Raw genomic sequence first — 23,788 nt, forward strand, 5'->3', positions numbered from 1 at the left:
TGCCTGGAAATAGGGCAGCTTGCACTAGCTAGCTCGAAGGCTACTGTCATTGTCACATCTTGACTAGAATATTCTCATTTTTGCTCAGCGTGTGCATATAAGGACACACTCAGCCAATTATTTGAAATACAGTCTTACAATAAGGGTTGTGTTGTATATTGAAAGCTATGATAGTTTTTTTTTGCTTGCTAATTTTTCTTTTGTTGTCGATATCCACTAGATGTCAGCCTTGCAACGTTTTGAATCCATCCATCCATCCATTTCCTACCGCTTGTCCCTTTCAGGGTCGTGGGGGATGCTGGAGCCTGAACCAGCTGCATTCGGGCGGAAGGCGGGGTACACCCTGGACAAGTCGCACCTCATCACAGAGCCAACACAGATAGACAGACAACATTCACACTCACATTCACACACTAGGGCCAATTTAGTGTTGCAGATCAACCTATCCCCAGGTGCGTGTCTTTGAAGGTGGGAGGAAGCCGGCGTACCGTAGGGAACCCACGCAGTCAAGGGGAGAACATGCAAACTCCACACAGAAAGACCTCAAGCTCAGGATCGAACCCAGGGCCTTCGTGATGTGAGGCACCCACATCAGTGATTAGTGAAGATGTCCACATTAGTGGCCTATGAGGACTCTGAGTCTGAGGATGAGTCCAACAACCAAAAGGCATCAGGTTTTGTCCAGGAAAAATATTGCAGAGAAGAAAACCAACAAACGAGAGGATGCACTATATTAGAGGTGTCTCCAAACTCCGAGAGGACAGCGTTGGATTATCACCAGCACATGTTCGAAAAAGACAATTCCATTTTACCTAAGCCGAATTGTTCACCTTCAACCCGGCAGAAGACTTTTGGACCGACAACTCCTCCTTGCACGACGCAAAGCTTTTCTGCCAAGTCCAAAAGACCTTCCATAGTCCCATCTGGTGTCAGACCCTACGTCCCCAAAAGGCAAAGGCTTATCATCTCTGCAGGGAAAGAAGATAATTTGACTGAAGGGGTACCCAGCAAAGATGTCCAAATTCTCTCTGAAGTGTCTGCGAAGGTGAAGCTGCATCTTTCCCAAAAGTCTGCCGCTGGGATACCGAGAAGGCTTCTTCTCAGCCTTGAAGGTCACCAGGGTCCTGTCAACACAGTGCAATGGTGTCCAGTTCCTCAGATGAGTCATCTACTGCTGTCTGCCTCCATGGACAAGACATTCAAGGTGGGTAGTAAAACTAGTACAGTAGTCTGTACAAAAATAAACAATGTAGGAATTACAATATTATCAGGAAAAGGTCAGTGGGAAGTAAACACAATTATGAAAAATAAAAGTGGTACACTTTTTCCATTTTGAGCAGCGCATTGTAAAATCGACTTTAGATTTTATGTTCTGAGTTGGTAGGTTTTCTTTTTACCGTAAAATATTTGTTTACACAGTGCCAATTTTCTTTTTACTGTAACATTCTGGAAACTGAGAGGCCGGTGTTTTTTATCGTAAAACTAACAATCGTACCGTTTTTCTATTGACAGTAATGCACATGTAAAAACAAACGTATATTTTACGAAAATAAAAACTGGCAGCGCAACTGTCAGAACATTTCCGTAAAAAATAAAAGTGGTACCATGTTTCTGTTTACAGAAATGCACGGTAGTAACAACGACCGTAGATCATACTGTAAATCTGACAGCTCAGTCACCAGAATTTTACCGTAAAAATAACAGTTGTGACAGTTTCTCCATTTACTGTAAAAAAAAAAAAAAAGCAAACAGATCTGGGGAGAATAAACCTTGCAGCTTAATCTCCAGAATTTTACTCTAAAATGTTTACAGTGAATTACTGTAAATTGAAAAACGTTACCACTTTTTTACAGTAAAATTCTGGCAGTTGCGCTGCCAGGTTTTTAAAAAAAAAAGTTTTTTACTATAAAATCTATGGTCGTTGTTTTTACAGTGATTTAATGTATATTGAAAAACCCTACCACTGTTATTTTTACGGTAAAATTCTTGTGACTGACTTGCCAGTTTTTGCCCTGCGATGAGGTGGCGACTTTCCAGGGTGTACCCCGCCTACCGCCCGAATGCGGCTGAGATAGGCTCCAGCACCCCCCGCAACCCCAAAAGGGACAAGCGGTAGAAAATGGATGGATGGACTTGCCAGTTTTTTATAATCGTAAAATCAAGGGTCGTTGTTTTCACAATTCATTACTGTAAAATGGAAAAACAATACAGCTTTTATTTTTAACTATAAAATCTACATAAATATTTCCACAGTGTAAGATAGTGATTGGGTACAGAGTGACTTGTTTTATGGTTATGCAAAATTAAGTATTAAAGGTAACATATTAATCATAGATAGGCCCTTCAGGACTGTCCATCATGCACCTAAACTCAGTTTTAGTTGTCAAACTAAAAAAAGAACAAAATGTACATCCATCCCATTTTCTACCGCTTGTCCCTTTTTCGGGGTAGCGGGGGGTGCTGGAGCCTATCTCAGCCGCATCCGGGCGGTAGGCGGGGTACACCCTGGACAAGTCGCCACCTCATCACAGGGCCAACACAGATAGACAGACAACATTCACACTCACATACAAAAAAATTATAATTTTTTTGCAGTTGACGTTCTTTACCACAACACACACCCAATGCAGCTTCACATGGCATCTGTAAAGCCTCTGTGGCTTTAGAGTTTTCTAGAGAAAATACAGCAAACAGTGCTGAATGTTTCCATATTGACCCAGAATGATGAAAGAAAGCTGTAATTGTATATGTCTTTTAATATATAATGTAATTCCAACATTTTCACTCATGTGAAAAGAAAACATTTAGTATTATTACAATATTATTTATCTTAGAAAATATTATTTTTCCTTTTAGCACTTCAATAAATAATCGATGTGAACACAACGTACAATTTTGCATTGTCTTGGTAGATAGACATTCTGTACTACAATTCACAGCACTGCGACATGGCATCTGTAAAGCTGACGTTGACGATGGAGTTAAAAGAAAGGGCTGCTTTATGGTTAACGGTCCTAAACATGTCAATAGGGATCTAACAATAAACGGTAATCGTGATAACCGAAGTTAAACTCCAGATGGTTAGTATTACCGTTTAATTTTTTTTTTTTAAAAATAACCGTGATAAATAACTGCACTTTGATAAAATCACGGAGGGACTGGGGCCAGCTCGTTAGCTTAAATGCTAACAAGAAAACAAGAGACATTAACTTACAAGCTGTGCTCTCTTAGAACAGAGTAGTGCTGTTTTGGTACTTTTCGATCCTTTTTAAAATAAAGCGGACAACAGAAAATGTCTTTATTGGTTTTATTTTAACAGAAAATTGTATGATACATTACACATACGTTTCTTATTGCAATCAAAACCAATTTTGGCATTAAATAAGATAGTGAACATACTAACTTCTCATTTAGTAGTAAGTAAGCAAACGAGTTACAAAGGCTTCTAATGTAGCTACTGATGTATGCAGTAACATATTGTCATTTCCCATTCTATTATTTATTTTAAATTATGAGGGACAAGCAGTAGAAAATGGATGGATGGGTTATTAATATACTTGTTCGTCTTTTGTTAATATCTGATTACTTTCTGCTTTAACATGTTCCATCTGCACTTCTGTTGGCATATAGTAAGCACTTATTCTAAGTTTTGGATGATACTAAAAGTTTGTGTATCGATCCAATACCAATATCAATATTTTTGTAGATCCACCCATTTGTTTACATTCAGGAGCATAGCTTGCTGTTAGTGCTTAGCTGTTGTGTCCTCCTACGGTGTGTACTGAAGCATGTTTAGCTATTCCTCCTCCTCCAAAGATGATACTTGTAAGAAATGTAGTTTATTTGTCGCCATGGAGGCAAGGGTTAGAGATTTAGAAGTAACTAAACCACTGTGGAAGGACGTTAGCTGCTAGCTAGCTTCGTTTTATAGCACTGCTTGCATAGCGGTGCTTCAGTGTTTATAGCTTCAACTTTATCGTTAGTTTTTAAGCCCAAGTACGTTCATTCTCCCTCTTCTGTCTCAATTTTGTTTCCACTCGTAAGTGCTCTGTGCGTGTGTTGACTCAAGATATGCGCCTAAGCTCATATTCCCAGCAATGTCACCACGATGCACCATCATGCCCGTAAAAAAAAAAGTATGTGTATTTTTCAAAGGCAGTATAGTACCTTTTTTAATTAATTAGTACTGTGGTACTTTATTAATACTGTTACATCGTACAGCACGATCCACATAGGAATATGAGACAATGGTATTTTTCGGTGCATTCAAGGACTGCTAAACAGAGTAGGACGCTCTGCAAGCAATAATGATTACCCGGTATTAAATACACTACAGCCTCTTGCGATAATGATATCATTTACCATATATTCTTTGGCATATACACAATAATAATAGATTTGATTTGTTACGCACTTTCCATTCAAATACATCTCAAAGAAGCTACAGTACCAACCAATACTTAAATCAATAAAAATAGATAAAATACTAAGAGTAACACACTATCGGTGAAGCATGGGCAACACAAAACATGCAAAATAGTGGGTTTTCTAACAGTGTTTCTGTTTCAGTTCTTTGTTCAAAAGATTCCAGGGTGTTTATACATACACCTTGAGCACATTTAACCATATGCGTTAAAATGATAACTGTGATATGATATTTGTATAAAACCGCCCATTTGTTTAGATTCAAGAGCGCGAGCTTGCTGTTAGTGCTTAGCTATTGTATCCTCCTACGGTGTGTAGTGAAGCATTTTGAGCTATTCCTCGTCCTGCAGGGATGATATTTGTAAGAAAAGTAGTTTATTTGTCGCCATGGAGGCGAGGGTTAGTGATTTAGAAGTAACTAAAACACTGTTTTAGCTGCTAGCTAGCTGGACTTTCACAATATTATGTCAGACCCACTCGACATCCATTGCTTTCGGTCTCCCCTAGAGGGGGGGGGATTACCCACATATGCGGTCCTCTCCAAGGTTTCTCATAGTCATTCACATTGACGTCCCACTGGGGTGAGTTTTTCCTTGTCCGTATGTGGGCTCTGTACCGAGGATGTCGTTGTGGCTTGTGCAGCCCTTTGAGACACTTGTGATTTAGGGCTATATAAATAAACATTGATTGATTGATTGATTGATTGATGTTTTAAAGCACCGCTCGCGGGAGGTCCATGCAGGTTGGGATTTACACAGGTATCTGACATTTAGTGTAATTGGTGTTCAATTAGACACAATCTCTGCCGCCCCGGTATAGAAACACACCACTTTCTATAGAACCATATCAGTCATTGTCAGTCCAATGTGTGTCAGTACCCAGGGTACCATTTCCAATCTCTTGGATTATGGCCCACAGTTCCTTTCTTTATTCCATTCCAAGAAACGTGACCGGAAAAGGTCAAGAGATGCAGGTGTTGGAAACGGTTTCTAAGAGAGCTTGAGAAGGATTAATCATTTATAAATGCATATGATCATTTGCATATTCAAACTAGTGCAGCAGCAGCATGGCAGAATTACTTCTACTGCATTGGAGTTGTTTGGAGCAGATGGGGAAAAGAAAATAGGGTTTGGTTGTTTAGTATGCCACCCTTGATTGCATGCAGGCTGTCTAAATAGGACCAATCTCCTTTTGAATTGATTCTTTTTTTTCTCCTACCAAACCCACAGATGCTTTTAAGGATTGGAACAATGTTACTAATTCAACATATTGCCAATTTCACAAAATGAAGTAAAATTGTGTTTCTTTTCATAGTTACATGCGTAAAGAATATTCCTAATTGCAATGCAATTGACTGTCAACAAAAAAGAGCTGTCACTCATCAGGCCACACCCCCTTTTAGTTAAAATTAAAAAAAGAAATGTTTTGTCATGTCATGCTGATCCAAAATATCTAAGGGCTGTCATTAATGTAAAAAACAGCTTCGCAGCCACTGAATATACTTTTTTTAATTTAAATAACGGTTCACTAAACAGTATTCCAATTACAATGTATTGTTTTTTATTTAAAACATTTATTACTGTGGCATTTTTTTCACTTTATATGTATTTTTTTCCACCTGATTTTAAAATTTGCTTTAAATATCCATTGTAGCCAACCACCAGAGGGCAATAGTAACCCATAGGCTTTTCTGTTTTACACAGTATCATTTATTGTATATTAAGCATCTTGCTATACAAATACAGTGAACTTTTAACAATGAATACAACAACCCAACTATATTATTAGTCATATCAAGCCTGATTCGTAAGTGATGAAATATAATAATTTTAATAGCACGGAAATGCAGCCATTTTCCAACACTTATATGGCCGACACTATTAAGAAACTTGTATTTGAAGGGGCTGTTTGCAACATTTACACAGATGCCTAAAGGGCGCAAACTTTCCAATATATTTGACACCGTATATATCTATCTTATTGCTTTGGATAGTGAGCGTTAGCTGTCATTGAATGTATATTCTGTCATAACAACAACATGGCTGCAAAGTGTTCATTGCTTCTCTTGGACTGCTTTTGTATGTGTGCACGCCCTCCCCGCGCGTACGTGTTGACTAGACCAGATGAGTGACAGCTGTAAACACCAATTATTTTATCCGGGCCGGTAAAAATTTTTAATTAAATAAACTTAGTAATTTTGAAAAATATAGACAATTGTCAAACACATGTGTTTTGTTAAACCACTAATGGTTACATAAGCTAGCCAGTGGTGTTCTTGTTATATTTTTTGCTTTGAAAAATGTTACTGTAAGCAAGTTGCAAACCGCATCTTTAAGCTACAGTTGCCCTTCTCTTTCGTCCGTGGCTGAGGACACGCATACATCTGTGAAGTCCATACATCTTTCCACTTCAGACTGCGCACAATTAGCTTTAGTGCCTGTTCGGCCTCGCCATCGCCATGGCAACGGCAGGTGTAAGGCAGCAGTTTTAAGTTGATAACAGAAATACTAATTTAGTTTTAATTACCTAGAGCTATTTAAAAAGCAGATTACCCAATGAGTCATCAGGAAGGATCCGCTGTGAGAGTCTTCGCAAGTCCCACGAAGACAAAGAAGATGTACAAAATGGGATGGGTGGGGTGGGAGGCAATGTATACGTCTTGCTTTGTATGTAGTTATTGTCTGTTTATTTAATGATTAAATGAATAGAAGAGAGGAATTTTTTTAATGATTTAAAACGGTAATTAACGGTACAGCCCATGTGTTAGGTCAGTGTTTTTTAACGATAGGAGCAGGGCCTATTTTTTGGCAGCGGTCACACCCTACAGTGTGAGAAAATATCTGTTTCTCAGCTGTGGTCAGATCGGTCCATGCATGCACCATACATCACTTCGAGAAATGACGGATTGGGCCAGCCAATATATCGGCGCTGGTATTTGGCAATTAACATTGCAGTTAACAGTGCAATGACAGTGCAATACATTTTCATAACATGGACCCTACTGCCTAGTTTCTCTTGTTAAATTCTTATTTTTACTGTTATATTTTTATTCTTATTTTTGCTTTTTATTTATATTATTATTTTTCTATTTTGGTATTTTATTTACATTTATACCCCCATTATTTACTTTTTACTTTTTAAATTTGATCTCAATTCTGACCACTGCTGCTGGAATTAAAATTTTCCTGAGGGAACTCTCCTGAAGGAATCTATCTATCTATCTATCTATCTATCTATCTATCTATCTATCTATCTATCTATCTATCTATCTATCTATCTATCTATCTATCTATCTATCTATCTATCTATCTATCTATCTATCTATCTATCTATCTATCTATCTATCTATCTATCTATCTATCTATCTATCTATCTATCTATCTATCTATCTATCTATCTATCTATCTATCTATCTATCTATCTATCTATCTATCTATCTATCTATCTATCTATCTATCTATCTATCTATCTATCTATCTATCTATCTATCTATCTATCTATCTATCTATCTATCTATCTATCTATCTATCTATCTATCTATCTATCTATCTATCTATCTATCTATCTATCTATCTATCTATCTATCTATCTATCTATCTATCTATCTATCTATCTATCTATCTATCTATCTATCTATCTATCTATCTATCTATCTATCTATCTATCTATCTATCTATCTATCTATCTATCTATCTATCTATCTATCTATCTATCTATCTATCTATCTATCTATCTATCTATCTATCTATCTATCTATCTATCTATCTATCTATCTATCTATCTATCTATCTATCTATCTATCTATCTATCTATCTATCTATCTATCTATCTATCTATCTATCTATCTATCTATCTATCTATCTATCTATCTATCTATCTATCTATCTATCTATCTATCTATCTATCTATCTATCTATCTATCTATCTATCTATCTATCTATCTATCTATCTATCTATCTATCTATCTATCTATCTATCTATCTATCTATCTATCTATCTATCTATCTATCTATCTATCTATCTATCTATCTATCTATCTATCTATCTATCTATCTATCTATCTATCTATCTATCTATCTATCTATCTATCTATCTATCTATCTATCTATCTATCTATCTATCTATCTATCTATCTATCTATCTATCTATCTATCTATCTATCTATCTATCTATCTATCTATCTATCTATCTATCTATCTATCTATCTATCTATCTATCTATCTATCTATCTATCTATCTATCTATCTATCTATCTATCTATCTATCTATCTATCTATCTATCTATCTATCTATCTATCTATCTATCTATCTATCTATCTATCTATCTATCTATCTATCTATCTATCTATCTATCTATCTGACATATATCAGAATCAATCTTTTCTTGGTTTTAAAAACTACAACATAATTATATTAGCAGATACAATATACTGTATACACATATGATACCAGTATTTAGTAAATACACATAAATAGTTAATAAACACATTATAACCAGCCCGTTTGCCCTGCTTGTGAAGAGTTGCCTTTTTTTTCACTGCAGAGTTCTTGTGGCCACGCCCCCTTACCCCTGTCTCCCTTTCTCTTCCTCCTGCAGTGTTGGTCGCTTGTGCACAGTATGTCTCTTCTGTTTAACTTTCAAATGTTCTATTATTTTGCTAGGAAAGTTTTTGTCCTTTTTTCCCGGGATGTTACTGGTTTTGTTTTGTTTGTTTTCGTCCTCCGTCAGCAGCACCTGAAGTGTGGGCTCATCAAAGGGGAACTGCACTTTTTTATGGAATTTTGCCTATCATTCTCAATCATTAACGACGACAAATTGATTTTTTTGTAATGCATTCTAACTTGTAAATAAACTTAAATAAAAGTCAGCTTACAGTGGAGCCAATGGGAGGTCCTCTATTCGCCCATAACATCCAATAAATAACCATTCAGAAACTGCCAACAATACTCCATTTACATTTCTTGATTTGAATAATAACCAAGTTAGTGATATTGTTATTATAGGCGATGAAATATTTTTAGCGGCGCTGTTATCACAAGCCTGTGTACAATTTTGACATGATCGACTGGCGAGGTGTTTCCTCGCTTCCTTGCTCCCTGGAAGTTTATTGTAGATCATAAACCATGCATCTCACCTGGATAGGAGAAGTCTGAGGACATATACCAACAAGTTCACAGCCATTTAGGACCCGGAAATGGCGAGAACAACACAAAAAGACGCTTGGTCCCTCCCCCAGCCCTCCTCCCCTTTGCAAGGATTATAGACATTCTTTATCTAAATGGGAATATATGAGCATACTAGCCGTCGGCATTCTAGTGACAGCAGACCTTATACAGTAAGTGATGTTTTATTATGTTTGTTGTCTCTCATATAGTCTGCAGTGAATAATAATCAGTGATGAAAAAAAATCAAAAAATGTTGTGATTGGTTTTTGAAATTAATGCGCTGCGTATGCTTAAAATGATCAAAATACATAAATATTAAATGTTATTCTAAATGTGCCCATTACTACATCGCACATTTACTTACAAAAGTACATCATGTTTATAAAATCTTAATGGTGTTTGGATGTTTTTTTAAGGGCTTTATAGGCGGAATAGAGCGGCTCCCATAGGCTCCATTGTAAGCGGACTTTTGATCACATTTAATATTTATAATGGAAAAAAATCCCCCAAAAACATCCATCGTCATTTCTTTCATAATGATTGTGAATGATAGGCAAAATTTTAAAAAAAAGTGCAGTTCCCCTTTAAAGGAGCATGTAGAGTTTCATGTTCTGTGATTCAATCAAATAATGAGACACAGGGGTAGAAGATGGATTAGTGGATAGAGATGGATGGACATGAAGATGACAAAAATTATATTTCTGATAAAAATCCAAACTTTGTGTAAATATATTGACGGCGCGGAGGGCTTCCACGTTACTGTGCTCTCTCTCGTACTTGTTGCAATGTTTTTGTTTCTTGCATTGAATAAAGACAGCACAGTCTACCAAGTCAAATTCCTTGTGTGTTAAACATACTTGACCAATAAAGATGTTTCTGTTTTTGAATAGACTTATTATATAAGTAAAGAAAAGCGGGCCGCAACTGAAACATTTGCATTCTTTCTGCAACATGCAGGAAGAAATGATGTCAGCCATCTTGAAAATTGTGTCATCTATGAGCTACATGAAGGAGCCCAGAATTGTTTTTCTATATGTTCGCAATATGTCAGGTTTCCTCATGAGGAAACTTTACAATGTATTAAATCCATAAACCGCTATAAAATTGTACACAATTGAGTAGATGGCGAGTTATTGTGATGTAGAGAATTCCCATAACATTAGAGTGTGTGCGGGTGTGTGTGTGTAAAACATAAAAATCATATACAATTTACTGCAGCATGTTTTTATAGTTGGAAGGGAAATTTTTGTAGGCTAAAATATGAACATTTCTACTGACACAGAGGACAGCTTATGATATTAATGTTCTGTTTGCTATTTTGAAAGTAATCATTGAAGATTCTTTTGCTGCCACCTTGTCTGACGTCATGTCACTTTTTACAGTCATGACGTTTCTATGCACTAAATTGGTCTGATTTGTAAAATAATTCAGTTTTGTCTGTTTTTTCACTTCATGTGAAATTCTAGTTTCCATGCTCTTATCTCTAATGTGACTGATGGCCATACGCAGTGGTCATTTCAACTTGTTAGCTATATGAAAATGTAAATACAATAGAAGAAGAGAATGCTACATGCTTTTAAGCTACGGATCTAACAAATGAGTACAAATTTCCACTTTTGCCAGGCTCTGTTTGATTGGTGAAATGGAATCAAACGTCACTAATGCTTACATTGGATTGCTGAAACAGAGTCGTGTGACAGTGCCTGCCGGAAGAAGGCTCGCTAACAAATGAACACATCTTTGCAAGCCTTAATTAATATATTATAAATAATTGTGATATAAATAAATGTAACGATCAAAATGAAACATAATGTAATGGAGTAAAAGTAGTGTTTCTTCGTCACAAAAATACTCAAGTAAAAAGTATGTTGCATTAAAAACTACTCTGACAAGTACAATTTATCTTAAATACATGTAACGGAGTAAATGTAGTGCATTACTACCCACCACTGGTTATTAGACCCCCCTAGATAATCTTTTTCAAAAAGCTACTCGCTCCGAATTGGGCTGCAACTAGCGACTACTTTGATTGTAGACTAGTCATCGATTATCTTAATGGTGATTCAGATTATGAATTATAAACCTATTCAGTGGCTTTAGTTAAGTCATCTGCTTTTAAATTCAGTTTGGGATATTTTTAGACATGTGCTAACTAACAACAATGACTAATTCATTCAGAAATGTATTTATTTTTTACTGTAACCGTGCTTCTAATTTGGGTGTTACAAAAACAAAAATTACTATTAAACTTTTGTCCATTTAAAAGCAAGGATAGCCCTAGTGCTGACAAAACAAAGTATTATTTTTTATGAAACCGAAGGACAGTAAAAATAGCAGCAATAAAAACAAACACCGAAGCCATCTAACTTCCTCAACAACAACAAAAAAACCAAGTATTTTGTGATGATGTGTTGAAAGAGCTGCACTCAGGTGTATTATTGATCATTGATTAACTCCTGGCACTCTTTGCAATCTAATACTCAATCAATGAACATTTTAGCTGTCTAATAATTTGTGTATGTATTATTTTCTGATATAAAATCATGATTCCACTCAACAGAACCGCTAAATGTCACCCATTTTACATGCACGTCTGGGAGACTGCCTGTATTTTAACTCAACAATAGTACGTTGGTCTTTCAAAGAGCCAATGTGGGTTCGAAGCGCGCTCGGAGCAGTTGTAAAAAACAACGTAGACGAGAGCGAAAGAGAGAATACACAATCGCTCTCTCTGTAGCAGTGGTTCTTAACCTTGTTGGAGGTACCGACCCCCACCAGTTTCATATGCGCATTCACCGAACCCTTCTTTAGTGAAAAATATATATATATATATTTTCAAATTCAAGACTAAGTTATATGTTTTTTTACTGGTGCACAAAATGAACCATGCATGAACATCACCTTGTTCAAAGAACGAAACCAACAGTGCATGAACTCACAACAAATTACACACCTGCAAATCAGTGAGACTTCTGCTGTTGCCTTTGAGAGACCAGTTCAGATATACTTGGCTTCACCATGGCAAGGGGCAGTTTCATGTCATTTTCACAGCAAAGTCTGTACCTTTTCTTCGTTTTCCACCCAGACATACAATACTAGTACACAGCTCATGAAAAAACAATATTTTTTGTTATTGTCATTGTAAGTGGGCCAAAACACTTATATTATAAAATAATCTCATGGAAATGATCGCTGTCATTTGATTATAATAATAAAACATTTAATTAGTTATGTAGCCAGGTTTGGGACAGGAGTGCTGCTGGTGTGGCCACAGTGCATGTGCTCGTCTGACATCGCTCACATGTGCTCCACTGAATGCTCAAGGAGTTATTGCGTTTGTTCACGCATATGGAAAATTAGAGGGAACATTGTTTGAGGGTATCCATAATACGCCGATAGGGAGAAGTTTTTATTTACACGATGAGTCGAGTGTGTCTTGACCTCCGCGGCGGAGGCTCCGCCGAACCCCTGAGGCCAACTAACCGAACCCCTAGGGTTCGATCGAACCCAGGTTAAGGACCACTGCTCTATAGACTAGGATGAGCTGTTTGTGATTGACATCTACAAACACCAATCATTGCATTCTACCGTCAAAATCGGGGGCCCCTGATTGGGTGGGGCCCTGGGCTCCAGGCCAGTTAAGCCCGTGCATTAAGGTGGATTTAATGTGCGTGCGTGTGATTGATGTTTACTTTTCTTCTTTGCACTGCAAAATGAAGTTGCTTGACACCTGAAGTTTCTGACAAATAAAAAACCAAAAGTATTTAAATTAATATACCATAGACAAAGTTTAGCTGGCGAACTATGGCTAGAATAACAATTAAATCTATTTTTCACGCTACTTCGTCTTACACTTGTGAGCTAGCCAGCAAGCTATCTTACCCAGTTTAAACCGCATCCTTCAGATGTCCGACATCATGCCTCCATTTTTAATGCTCCCGTATGACAGATGTACTGCCATAAAAAAACAAGGTCAGCTTTGCTAAATGAGCAATGTATTCATGTCTTTAACATTATTAGAGTGAAATGTTCCCACGCTTTACATGTTTTCAATTGGGATGTTGTTGCGATTTTCCGTGCTGACTCTCCTCCGTCCGGAAAAACAGGAGTAATGACGTCACTTATTATTGTCAAAAAATACATCTCTGTTGGCCCTGTGATGAGGTGGCGACTTGTCCATGGTGTACACTGCCTTCCACCCGAGTGCAGCTGAGATAGGCTCCAGCCCCCCCGTGACAGAAAAGGAATGGATGGCTGAAAGTTGTTGGCGACAAATGTTATTGTCAATGAATCGCACCCGTAGCGCCAAATCTAGGGAAGAGACTTTTAGAGACTTTGACATGAAAGCACGTATTGGTCTTCTCAACAAACACCCCCATGACTAATCTGCCAGGACAGTGTTTTTTATTTTAGATGTTTTTTGTTTTTTTAACATCGCCATTATTTCTGGTTCTATGTTGTCATCACATTTTTTCATTTCAGTCCCTTCACATAAAAAATACACTTTGCTCTTTGTTTCTAATGCTGTGTGAAGAGACATGTTAATAATGAAACAGAAGCAGCATAGATCTTCATAGAGCTTCAAAGATTCACCGCCTTAAAAATAACGCTTCCCATCATTAGAGTTGTTCTTCATCTGAGTGGGCACTGACATAACCACCTACTTTTATCACGCAGGTTGACTGTTATGGGAGGGAGGGACTTTAGCCTGTCGGGAACTTTAGCCTGTCAGAACAAAGAAACCAGCCCCTATAAGCAACAGAATAGATCTGATGAAAAACGTGTCACTTGCACTGCATAGAGTAGACGACGCGCCTCTTTTGCCAAAGTGCTTAAAGCCTGACAGCAATTAAGAAAGACAAAAGATCAGCACTTCTGTTTTAAATCACTACTGTCTGTTTTTCAGGCCACTTTATTTGCAGCCTGCTATCACATTTCATGCCACCGAGGCGTTAGATAGCATAGCTGCAAAAACAAGGTGGAAGCTTTTCTCCTGTGTTCAGAGGAGCCCTTGGGGCAAGTAGACTATTACAGTGCACTGGGAATCACCTTATTGCCATATTAACTTTAAGTACAGTGGTTGTTGCACTGTATATAAACCTGATGTTGTCACCTCATATTCTTTGTTGGCACAAGTTGTCACCCCGTTTTAACAATAAATATATGTGCCTGTTTATTTGTAATGATGTCAGGTTCAAACACTGATGACATCTATTAATCAGACAAGAAGCAAGGAATCAATCAGAGACAGAGTTTAATTTAGCTCATGAGGAGAACGCATGGAGCCGGACCCTTAGTCACAGTCTCGCCCTACGCTCTAAGGTCCAGCTCTTGCATCCCTCTATTTATTCAGGAGCTCCACAGTCAACAGTACTAAGGCCGCCTCTAAAAGGAGTGGTCACATTTATTATGCAAATCAGGTCCAGGGCGCACGATACGTGACGGAATGTTCTGGGGGCCTTGTGATTTCGCCTTGTCCCCGCTTCGTCTGCGTGTTGGAATCTTATCTTCGTTGAGGTCCTTGAAGTCTCTGCTTCGTCTGCATGCTGTCATCTTATCTTCGTTGACGTCATTGAAGTCCTTGGCTGTTAGCGGGCTAAAACAAAGATAACATCTACGGCTGAGGCCACCCCTCAGACAAGAAGTCTTTGTCCTTGCACACATTTAGAAAAAGTCTAACTTGAGCATAATAGCTAATAATTAAAGCAATGCACTTTAAGCATACTAAAGTTAGTGTGATAATATATACATAATTATTCTAACAAATGATTTGATATGATTAGTGATAATCAAGTGCTGCTTTTGGTGTATTTTCCTTGGTGTGTGTCTATTTAACTCCTGTTCCAGCACTCTATCCAGTGTCTACTTATATTTACCGTAGTCATAATTGTATTTTGTATTTAACAGAGAGTAAATAGGTAGGCAATGGATGGACATAAGAATGGTGAGTTAACTGCAAATTTGTCATTCTTAACTGCGCCAGGAGGTTATGTACCGTATTTTTCGGAGTATAAGTCGCACCGGCCGAAAATGCATAATAAAGAAGGGAAAAACATATATAAGTCGCACTGGAGTATAAGTCGCATTTTTGTGGGAAATTTATTTGATAAAACCCAACACCAAGAATAGACATTTGAAAGGCAATTTAAAATAAATAAAGAATAGTGAACAACAGGCTGAATAAGTGAACGTTATATGACGCATAAATAACCAACTGAGAACGTGCCTGGTATGTTAACGTAACATATTATGGTAAGAGTCATTCAAATAACTATAACATATAGAACATGCTATACGTTTACCAAACAATCTGTCACTCCTAATCGCTAAATCCGATAAAATCTTATACGTCTAGTCTCTTACGTGAATGAGCTAAATAATACTATTTGATATTTTACTGTAATGTGTTAATAATTTCACACATAAGTCGCTCTTGAGTATAAGTCGCACCCCCGGCCAAACTATGAAAAAAAAACTGCGACTTATAGTCCAAAAAATATGGTAATCATTGTCATTGGTCTGTCTGTAAGTTAATAGTTAGCAAAATAACTCAAAAAGGTATGTGCAGATTTTCAGGAAACTTTACGGATATGTCCGAAATAGTATGAGCAACAACTGATTCGGATGATTACCTACATTACCTTATGTTAACGTTTCTGTGTGTGTTTTTGCTAGCGGCCACACAAAGACAGCGGATGACTGACAAGAGTGTGCACTCTGTTTATTCAATTCTACTGCAGATAGATCAAAAAGTGATTAGCACATTTTGATGAAACTTTCAAGAAATGTCACAAATGGGAAAGGAGCAAGTGATTTTGGGGTTGTTGCGGATCACCGTCTGTATTCACTTTTTTACTATTGGAAGGTAGGGCCTGGCCGAGGTCTAGTCTCTGGTTTAGTTATCTATTCTTTTTTAGTGTTGTTTGTATTTTTTATGTTTGTCTCACTTACTATTCCTAATCTTGATGTCTGTCCACAGATACAAGCTTGAAGCAGTGTTATTTACAGAAGTGTTGGGCAAATTTTACAACCACTTTTTGCAACATTTGGCACTTTTTAAAAAGGCAAAGCCAATAGTCTATCCATTCATTACAGAGTCGATATTCAGTTTGAGATTAATGATTGATATAATTTGTGTCTGCCTTTACTTCTTGTTCCTGTGCCTGTCCCCTGTCCAGACGAAGGCTGTTTCCTTACAAAATACCATGCATAAGACCACTTTTGTCTGACAGATGGTGTTATGCTTTTCTTCCAATATGCTATTTGTGTATGTTACAGAGTAATGATTCAACTGCTAAATTATTGTAGGTACATAACGATAACCTCTTCAGCGCTTCTCAATTATTGACATGAAGGACAGACATTTTTTGCAACCCCCCTGAAATGAATTACTTTATGTATATAAACATAAATATATATATTAATATATATTTATACTCAAATAAATTACTATTGAAAACCTGATAATATTTATAATTTATCCGTACAACACAGTGAGTTACATTCTTTATACAATCCGCTGACGACTATTTTTTTCTTTTCATTCCTGGCACACCCCCCCCCATCTCCGCCTCCTTTAGCTCTGGACACATGTGTTCCTGTGTACTTATCACTTCTACTGGGTTAATAGGGAGCGTGTTGATTAGATTGAGTACTGCTGTCACCTAGCTGCAGGCTTGTGTATTGTTCTCACGTAAATACACGTGGACACAAATAATGAAAATCACCCAGGGGGTCCCGACCCACTATTTGAGAAACTCTGCCCTACACAATTTGTCATGTCTGTTTGGAGTAATTTTTCTGCCTACATTCTTCGTAAAATATCATACATAGTACCACATTTGTTTTAATATTGTTTTAGTGCTGTTTCAATAGTAATTTCATTGGTTTATGTCTGACTTTATGATCCTGTTCCTGCTCTTTTTCCATAGGCGTTAGCTGTTTTTAGAAACATAAAAAAAAGCTATTTCTGTCTACATATTCTTTTAATGTCGTTTTAGAAGCCATTTTGTCCGACTTCCTGTTCCTGCTGTCTGTGAGAGACAAGGCTCTGTTAGTCCCAAATTTACCATTCAAACAGCATAGTGGGGTCAACAGGGGTCCGCAACCCTTAGGGGGTCTGCAGAGGTACTACAAGAGGGTCGTGAAATTTTGGTTGGTTGGTAAGAATAAAAAAAACAAAACAACATATTTCTTATATTTCCCCTAGTGCTGTTGAATTATATATATATATATATATATATATATATATATATATATATATATATATATATATATATATATATATATATATATATATATATATATTGTATATATATATAATGTATATATCTTATATTTCCCCTAGTGCTGTTGAATGATTCATTATTTTGATCAGATTAATCACACTTTTAAATTTGGATTGTTCATGATTAATCACAGGTTGTTTCTCACTTCCTTGATTTGAATTAACTTAAAAATACCCCAATATCTTGAGACAAATGCAATTTTATTGTCAGAATATCATTTACCAATATTTAAAAAAATAAGTCTTAAAGGTACTTGAATGCACTACATTTATTTGCTAAAAATTTGGGGACAGTTTTGTCCAGTCAAAGTGTATTTTGAAATCTAATTTGCCAGCAAACACACATATTACAGTCTCTTCACTCATGTTTGCTCTGGCATTTGCATTGACCTGATCACTGACTGTATAACAACCCGGCGTACCGCCTTTCAGGTAACCATTCATGGGTACAGGAGCTTGTACAGTAGAGTCAAAATAAATTGTGTGATTAATCTGCGTGTATACATGATTGATGCAATATTTTTATTCATCACATGAGTAACTCGTTATTTTTGATAGCACGAGTAAAAACATGGATAAATAGTTATTTTTCTGTATTCATGTTAGCATTTAAGGTAGCTAGCGATAAGTGTGCTAGTTGCAAGCTAGCGATTAGTGGTACTATACTTTATTATTTAAATATCTTAGTATTTCAGAAAACCAAGGTACCTTTAGAACCAGTTTAATTTTAATCATTATTTATACAAAATCAACACTAAATTGGCCCTAGTGTGTGAATGTGAATGTGAATGTTGTCTGTCTATCTGTGTTGGCCCTGTGATGAGGTGGCGACTTTTCCAGGGTGTACCCCGCCTTCCGCCCGATTGTAGCTGAGATAGGCTTAAGCACCCCCGCGACCCCTAAAAGGGACAAGCGGTAGAAAATGGGTTGATGGATGGATTTATACAAAATATATAAGTAGGACAGTGGTTTCCAAACTTTCTCCACCAAAGGCCACACACTGAAAAGCCAAAGCATGCGGGGGCTATTTCGATATATATTTTTTATGTTGTAAAAAAAATACCAAAAACAAACATTATAAATATTCAAAGACAAAACTTTGTTAGATTTGTGTTGTAGGTTACAGAGCGTATTATTGTTAGTATCAAAATTACATGTTTTTTTTTTTTATCAGATAAAATGTTTTTGCTCTTTTTTTCATACATTTTTACGTTTTCTTTGTTTGATTTTATTTCGACAATATGCTGTGGGCCGACAAAACTCGAGCTGCCCGTCAGAGATGGCCTCCGGGCCACAATTTGGACACTCCTGAGGTAGGGGGTCTCCGAGTAGCCAATCAAATAGAAGTAAAAATTATAATTATCACAAATGGTACTTATTACCTAGCTTATAATGTATGCACATGTCTGCATTGTTTGTACTTTGCCACATAATAAACAGTGACAGAGTACTGTTTTCATGGTATGTTGCCTACCTCACTGGTTGTAGTCCTGTTAGTTTTCCCCTCATCTTGTCTAAATATGGTCACTTTATATGCTTTTCCAGTCAAGGTGTATTTGTGATTTCTCGCAGGTGTGGGATGGAGCGGAGAGCGGACGATGCCTGAAGGTTTACACCTGCCACTCTGGAGCTGTGCGAGATGCCTGTTGGACCCCCTGCGGGCGACAGCTTCTTACCGGCTCGTTTGACAACACAGCCGTGGTCACAGACGTGGAGACAGGTGAGCAGCACACACTTCACTGTATTTATCTCTTGAAGTTTACCAAAATATTATACACGTACATATTGTCATGTATTAGCTGTACGTAGGGATGTAACGATATCAAAATTTCATATCATGTTATCGTGACCAAAATGATCACGGTTATTCGGGGCGGCATAGCTCAGTTGGTAGAGTGGCCGTGCCAGCAACTTGAGGGTTCCAGGTTCGATTCCCGCTTCCGCCATCCTAGTCACTGCCGTTGTGTCCTTGGGCAAGACACTTTACCCACCTGCTCCCAGTGCCACCCACACTGGTTTAAATGTAACTTAGATATTGGGTTTTACTATGTAAAGCGCTTTGAGTCACTAGAGAAAGACGCTATATAAATATAATTCACTCACTCACACTCACGGTTATGTTATTATCGTGGTATTGTTGAATGTGCTCAAAATTTTTTATACACACACTGAAATATTTTGACCAAATTATTTATTTTAAATAAATAGACACACTTTTACACTGATAGTGTTTTATTCTTAATATTTTATCTATTTTAATGGCTATACTTTCACTACTACTACGGCCGTTCCTGTCGCATGCAACAAACTGCTTTCCGTTTCAAGTGTCTCTCTTCCAAGAATGACTTGTATGCCTCTTGAGAGATTCTGCAGCCATTGTTTAGTGTTTCATGTCAGTTGGATTTCTCACTTGCAAGAGCCTCCTAGTTGTCAAGGTTGATTGGAAAATATTTAAGTTCCCTTTTGATTATGTCTTTAAAACGTAGGCGGGGACATCATTGTATGTGCGGCGCATTGGCTAGTTCGCCATACAATAAGAGTTTAGGGAGGCGAGTGTCATTCATACGATAAATGTGCCTGGCTCACATACGATGGTGTTGGTGAAGGGTTGTGTAAAGGTCACTGGAGCCTGTTTTCTCTAGTATGAGGGAAATGGTCACATGGTCCTTCCAACAAACGTCTAGTATGGAACGAAGGCAGCGGAAATTAAAGGCATTGAGGTGATGTTCGTGCCTGCGGTATGTTGTCCATGACTCAGATGCGTACTGTACGGTACGAAGTACACGTGTGTGGCATACCCGTACTTTGAGGAGCAAGGAAATGTTCTTGTTGTGCCAGACACGCTTTCTCTGTTTGCTAAAAATTGATGCATGTGAAGTTCTGCATCAAGGTTGTTGGTGTTGGAGACTGTGGATCCCAGGTAGGTGTATTTGTCCACCACAGATAGAGGTGTGTTGGAGATGGAGATAGTAGGGTTCAGGGTTGCAGGTTGGGCAAGGACAACCGTCTTTTTTAGGCTAATCTGCAGGCCGAACTCTTGACATGCAGAGTCAAAATATGTGCAGAGCAGTTGTAGTTCAGCCTCTACGTGGGTGGCAAAAGCAGTATCATCAGCATGAAGCAGTTTATGCACCAAGACATGACTTACTTTGGTCTTAGGCTGCAATTGTGGATAGATTGAAAAGTTTTCCTGAGCTGCGGGTATGTAAGAGGATGCCAGAGTCTTTGTGGAAAGCATGACGTAGTAGGGCAGATAAATATTCCAAACAGGGTAGGAGCAAGAACACAACCCTGCTTTACCTCTTATCTCATCTGGAATTCGTCAGAGCGAGGGCCTTCCAATTGTACCGTTGCCTTCATGCCATCATGAAATTCTGTGATCACCTTCAGCAGTTTAGGGTGGCAGTCAAGTCTTTACAGAACAAAGAAAAGTCCAGATCGGCTGACTTAGTCAAAGGCCTTAGTCAAGTCCACAAATACCAGAAACTGGGTTTTTTGTTGTTAAATGCATTTTTCTGTAGTTGTCGAACACAGAACACCATGTCTACTGTGGAGCGCCCGGTACGAAACCCACACTGGCTTTCAGGGAGGATATGGTCTGCAAGGACTTGTAGTCGTGGTAGAACAGTTCGAGCTATTATCTTTCCGGCAACATTGAGCAGAGAAATGATTCTGTAGTTGTTACAGTCTGCACAGCCCCCTTTGTTTTTATGGTAATGATGTTTGCATCTCGAAAGACATCTGGGAGATATCCACTGTACCAGCAAGACACAAACAGATGGTGTAAAACAGACGAGTGCATCCCCACCTGCTTTGAAAACTTCAGAAGGAAGGCCGTCAGGTCCGGGGGACTTGTTGTTTTTGAAGGCGTTTATGGGGGCGGTATGGCGTAGTGGGTAGAGCGCCCGTGTCAGAAACCTGAGGGTTGCAGGTTCGCTCCCCGCCTCTTACCATGCCGTTGTGTCCTTGGGCAGGACACTTCACCCTTGCCCCCGGTGCCGCTCACACCGGTGAATGAATGTTGAATGAATATATGATAGGTGGTGGTCGGAGGGGCCGTAGGCGCAAATTGGCAGCCACGCTTCCGTCAGTCTACCCCAGGGCAGCTGTGGCTACGAAAGTAGCTTACCACCACCAGGTGTAAATGAATGATGGGTTTTTAACATGTAAAGCGACTTTGGGTACTTAGAAAAGCGCTATATAAATCCCAGGTATTATTACTATTATTATTATTATTATGGCAGATTTGACTTCCTCAATAGTGATGTCAGCATCCAGGTCAGTCATAGGCGGCGAAGTTGGGAGAGTGGCCGTGCCAGCAATCTGAGGGTTACTGGTTCAATCCCCACCTTCTACCATCCTAGCCACGTCCGTTGTGTCCTTGAGCAAGACACTTCACCCTTGCTCCTGATGGGCCTGATTAGCGACGTGCATGCCAGCTTCCGCCATCAGTGTGTGAATGTGTGTGTGTGAATGGGTGAATGTGAAAATAGTGTCAAAGCGCTTTGAGTTCCTTAAAAAGGTAGAAAAGCGCTATACAAGTACAACCCATTTACCATTTACCATAGCGGGGAGCTCAGGGACAGCAGCAGTTATTGCCAGTGTGTGACAGGCTGGCCATAGAGAATGCTATAATGCTAAGCCCGACATGTCAGTTGAGATTCCAGATCAGTCAGGAATTCACCAGCTCGGGAACGGAGGGGAGAGGACTTTTTGGGGTCTGGGGGTTTAAAGCTTTTTTCTGGCCTATGAATCAATCAATCAATCAAACTTTATTTATAAAGCGCTTTTCATACATAAAAGAAATGCAACGGAAAGTGCTTTACAAAGTTAAAAACAATACCCCGGATTGGTACACACACACACACACACACACACACACACACACACACACACACACACACACACACACACACACACACACACACACACACACACACACACACACACACACACACACACACACACACACACACACACACACACACACAACATACACACACAACATACACACATATGCAACTATATGGACAAATGATTGCATGGCTGAGTACAGAGGAGACATGTGAGTAAACACTATCACAGGAGCCATCTGCACCAGGAGGTCATCAGACCATGGCCAGCAGGATGCTGACACAAAAGCGCCCCCACAAGCACGGCCGATAACCCCTGAGGCAGATGGCTCATCTGAGGAACGTTACAAAATAAAAATAATAAAACTTGTAAAATATTAAGAACCGTGAGTAGAGATAAAGAATACAATACAAGTAAGACATATGAAGATTATTGGAAAAAATAAATAAATAAAATAAAATAAAATGAATATACATTAAATAAATAATAAATAATAGAACTAAATACAATCTTGCATAACTAATAGAATAACAAGTAAAATAGAATGACTTCAATGAAATAATTAATATCAGGTAAAAGCCTAATAAAAAAGGTGGGTCTTAAGGCTGCTCTTAAAAACATGAACGTTCTCCGCAGCCTTGTGGTGTTCCGGTAAGCTGTTCCGTAGACGGGGCCATAATGGTGTAAAGATGCCATCCCGTGACTTTGTGTCCTGACTCTTGGAATAATTAGGAGATGAGTGCCGGAGGATCTCAGGGCCCGGGAAGGTTCAAAGGGTACAAGAAGGCCCAATACCATAAAAACATTTATAAACCATAAGAAGTACCTTAAAATAAATTCTGAAACACACCGGGAGCCAATGCAGAGATTTTAAAACTGGTGTAATGTGAGCCCACCTTCTGGTCTTCGTCAGGACACGTGCTGCTGAATTTTGGAGTAAATGCAAAGGTGTAATAACCTTTTTAGGAAGACCAGAAAGCAGAGCGTTACAATAATCTATACGACTTGTAATAAAAGCATGCAATAGCGTCTCCGTGTTGCCCTGAGAGCGAATTG

General features: G+C 38.2%; 1 protein-coding gene across 3 annotated transcripts in view; it reads left to right on the top strand.

Annotated features, from left to right (window-relative positions):
* Positions 1–23,788, top strand: part of wdr25 (WD repeat domain 25) — a 100,105-nt gene that overhangs the window by 534 nt on the left and 75,783 nt on the right. For 2 of the 3 annotated variants that reach the window (XM_062041527.1, XM_062041526.1), the window contains exons 2-3: positions 285–1,204; positions 19,451–19,598. In XM_062041527.1, the coding sequence (XP_061897511.1) occupies positions 608–1,204; positions 19,451–19,598 (745 nt within the window). In that variant the 5' untranslated portion in view covers positions 285–607. Of the gene's footprint in view, positions 1–220; positions 1,205–19,450; positions 19,599–23,788 lie in introns of all 3 variants that reach the window. The other variant, XM_062041528.1, reaches the window with a different exon arrangement.

This window comes from Entelurus aequoreus, linkage group LG03 (genome assembly GCF_033978785.1).
Source record: "Entelurus aequoreus isolate RoL-2023_Sb linkage group LG03, RoL_Eaeq_v1.1, whole genome shotgun sequence".
Lineage (NCBI taxonomy): Eukaryota > Metazoa > Chordata > Actinopteri > Syngnathiformes > Syngnathidae > Entelurus > Entelurus aequoreus.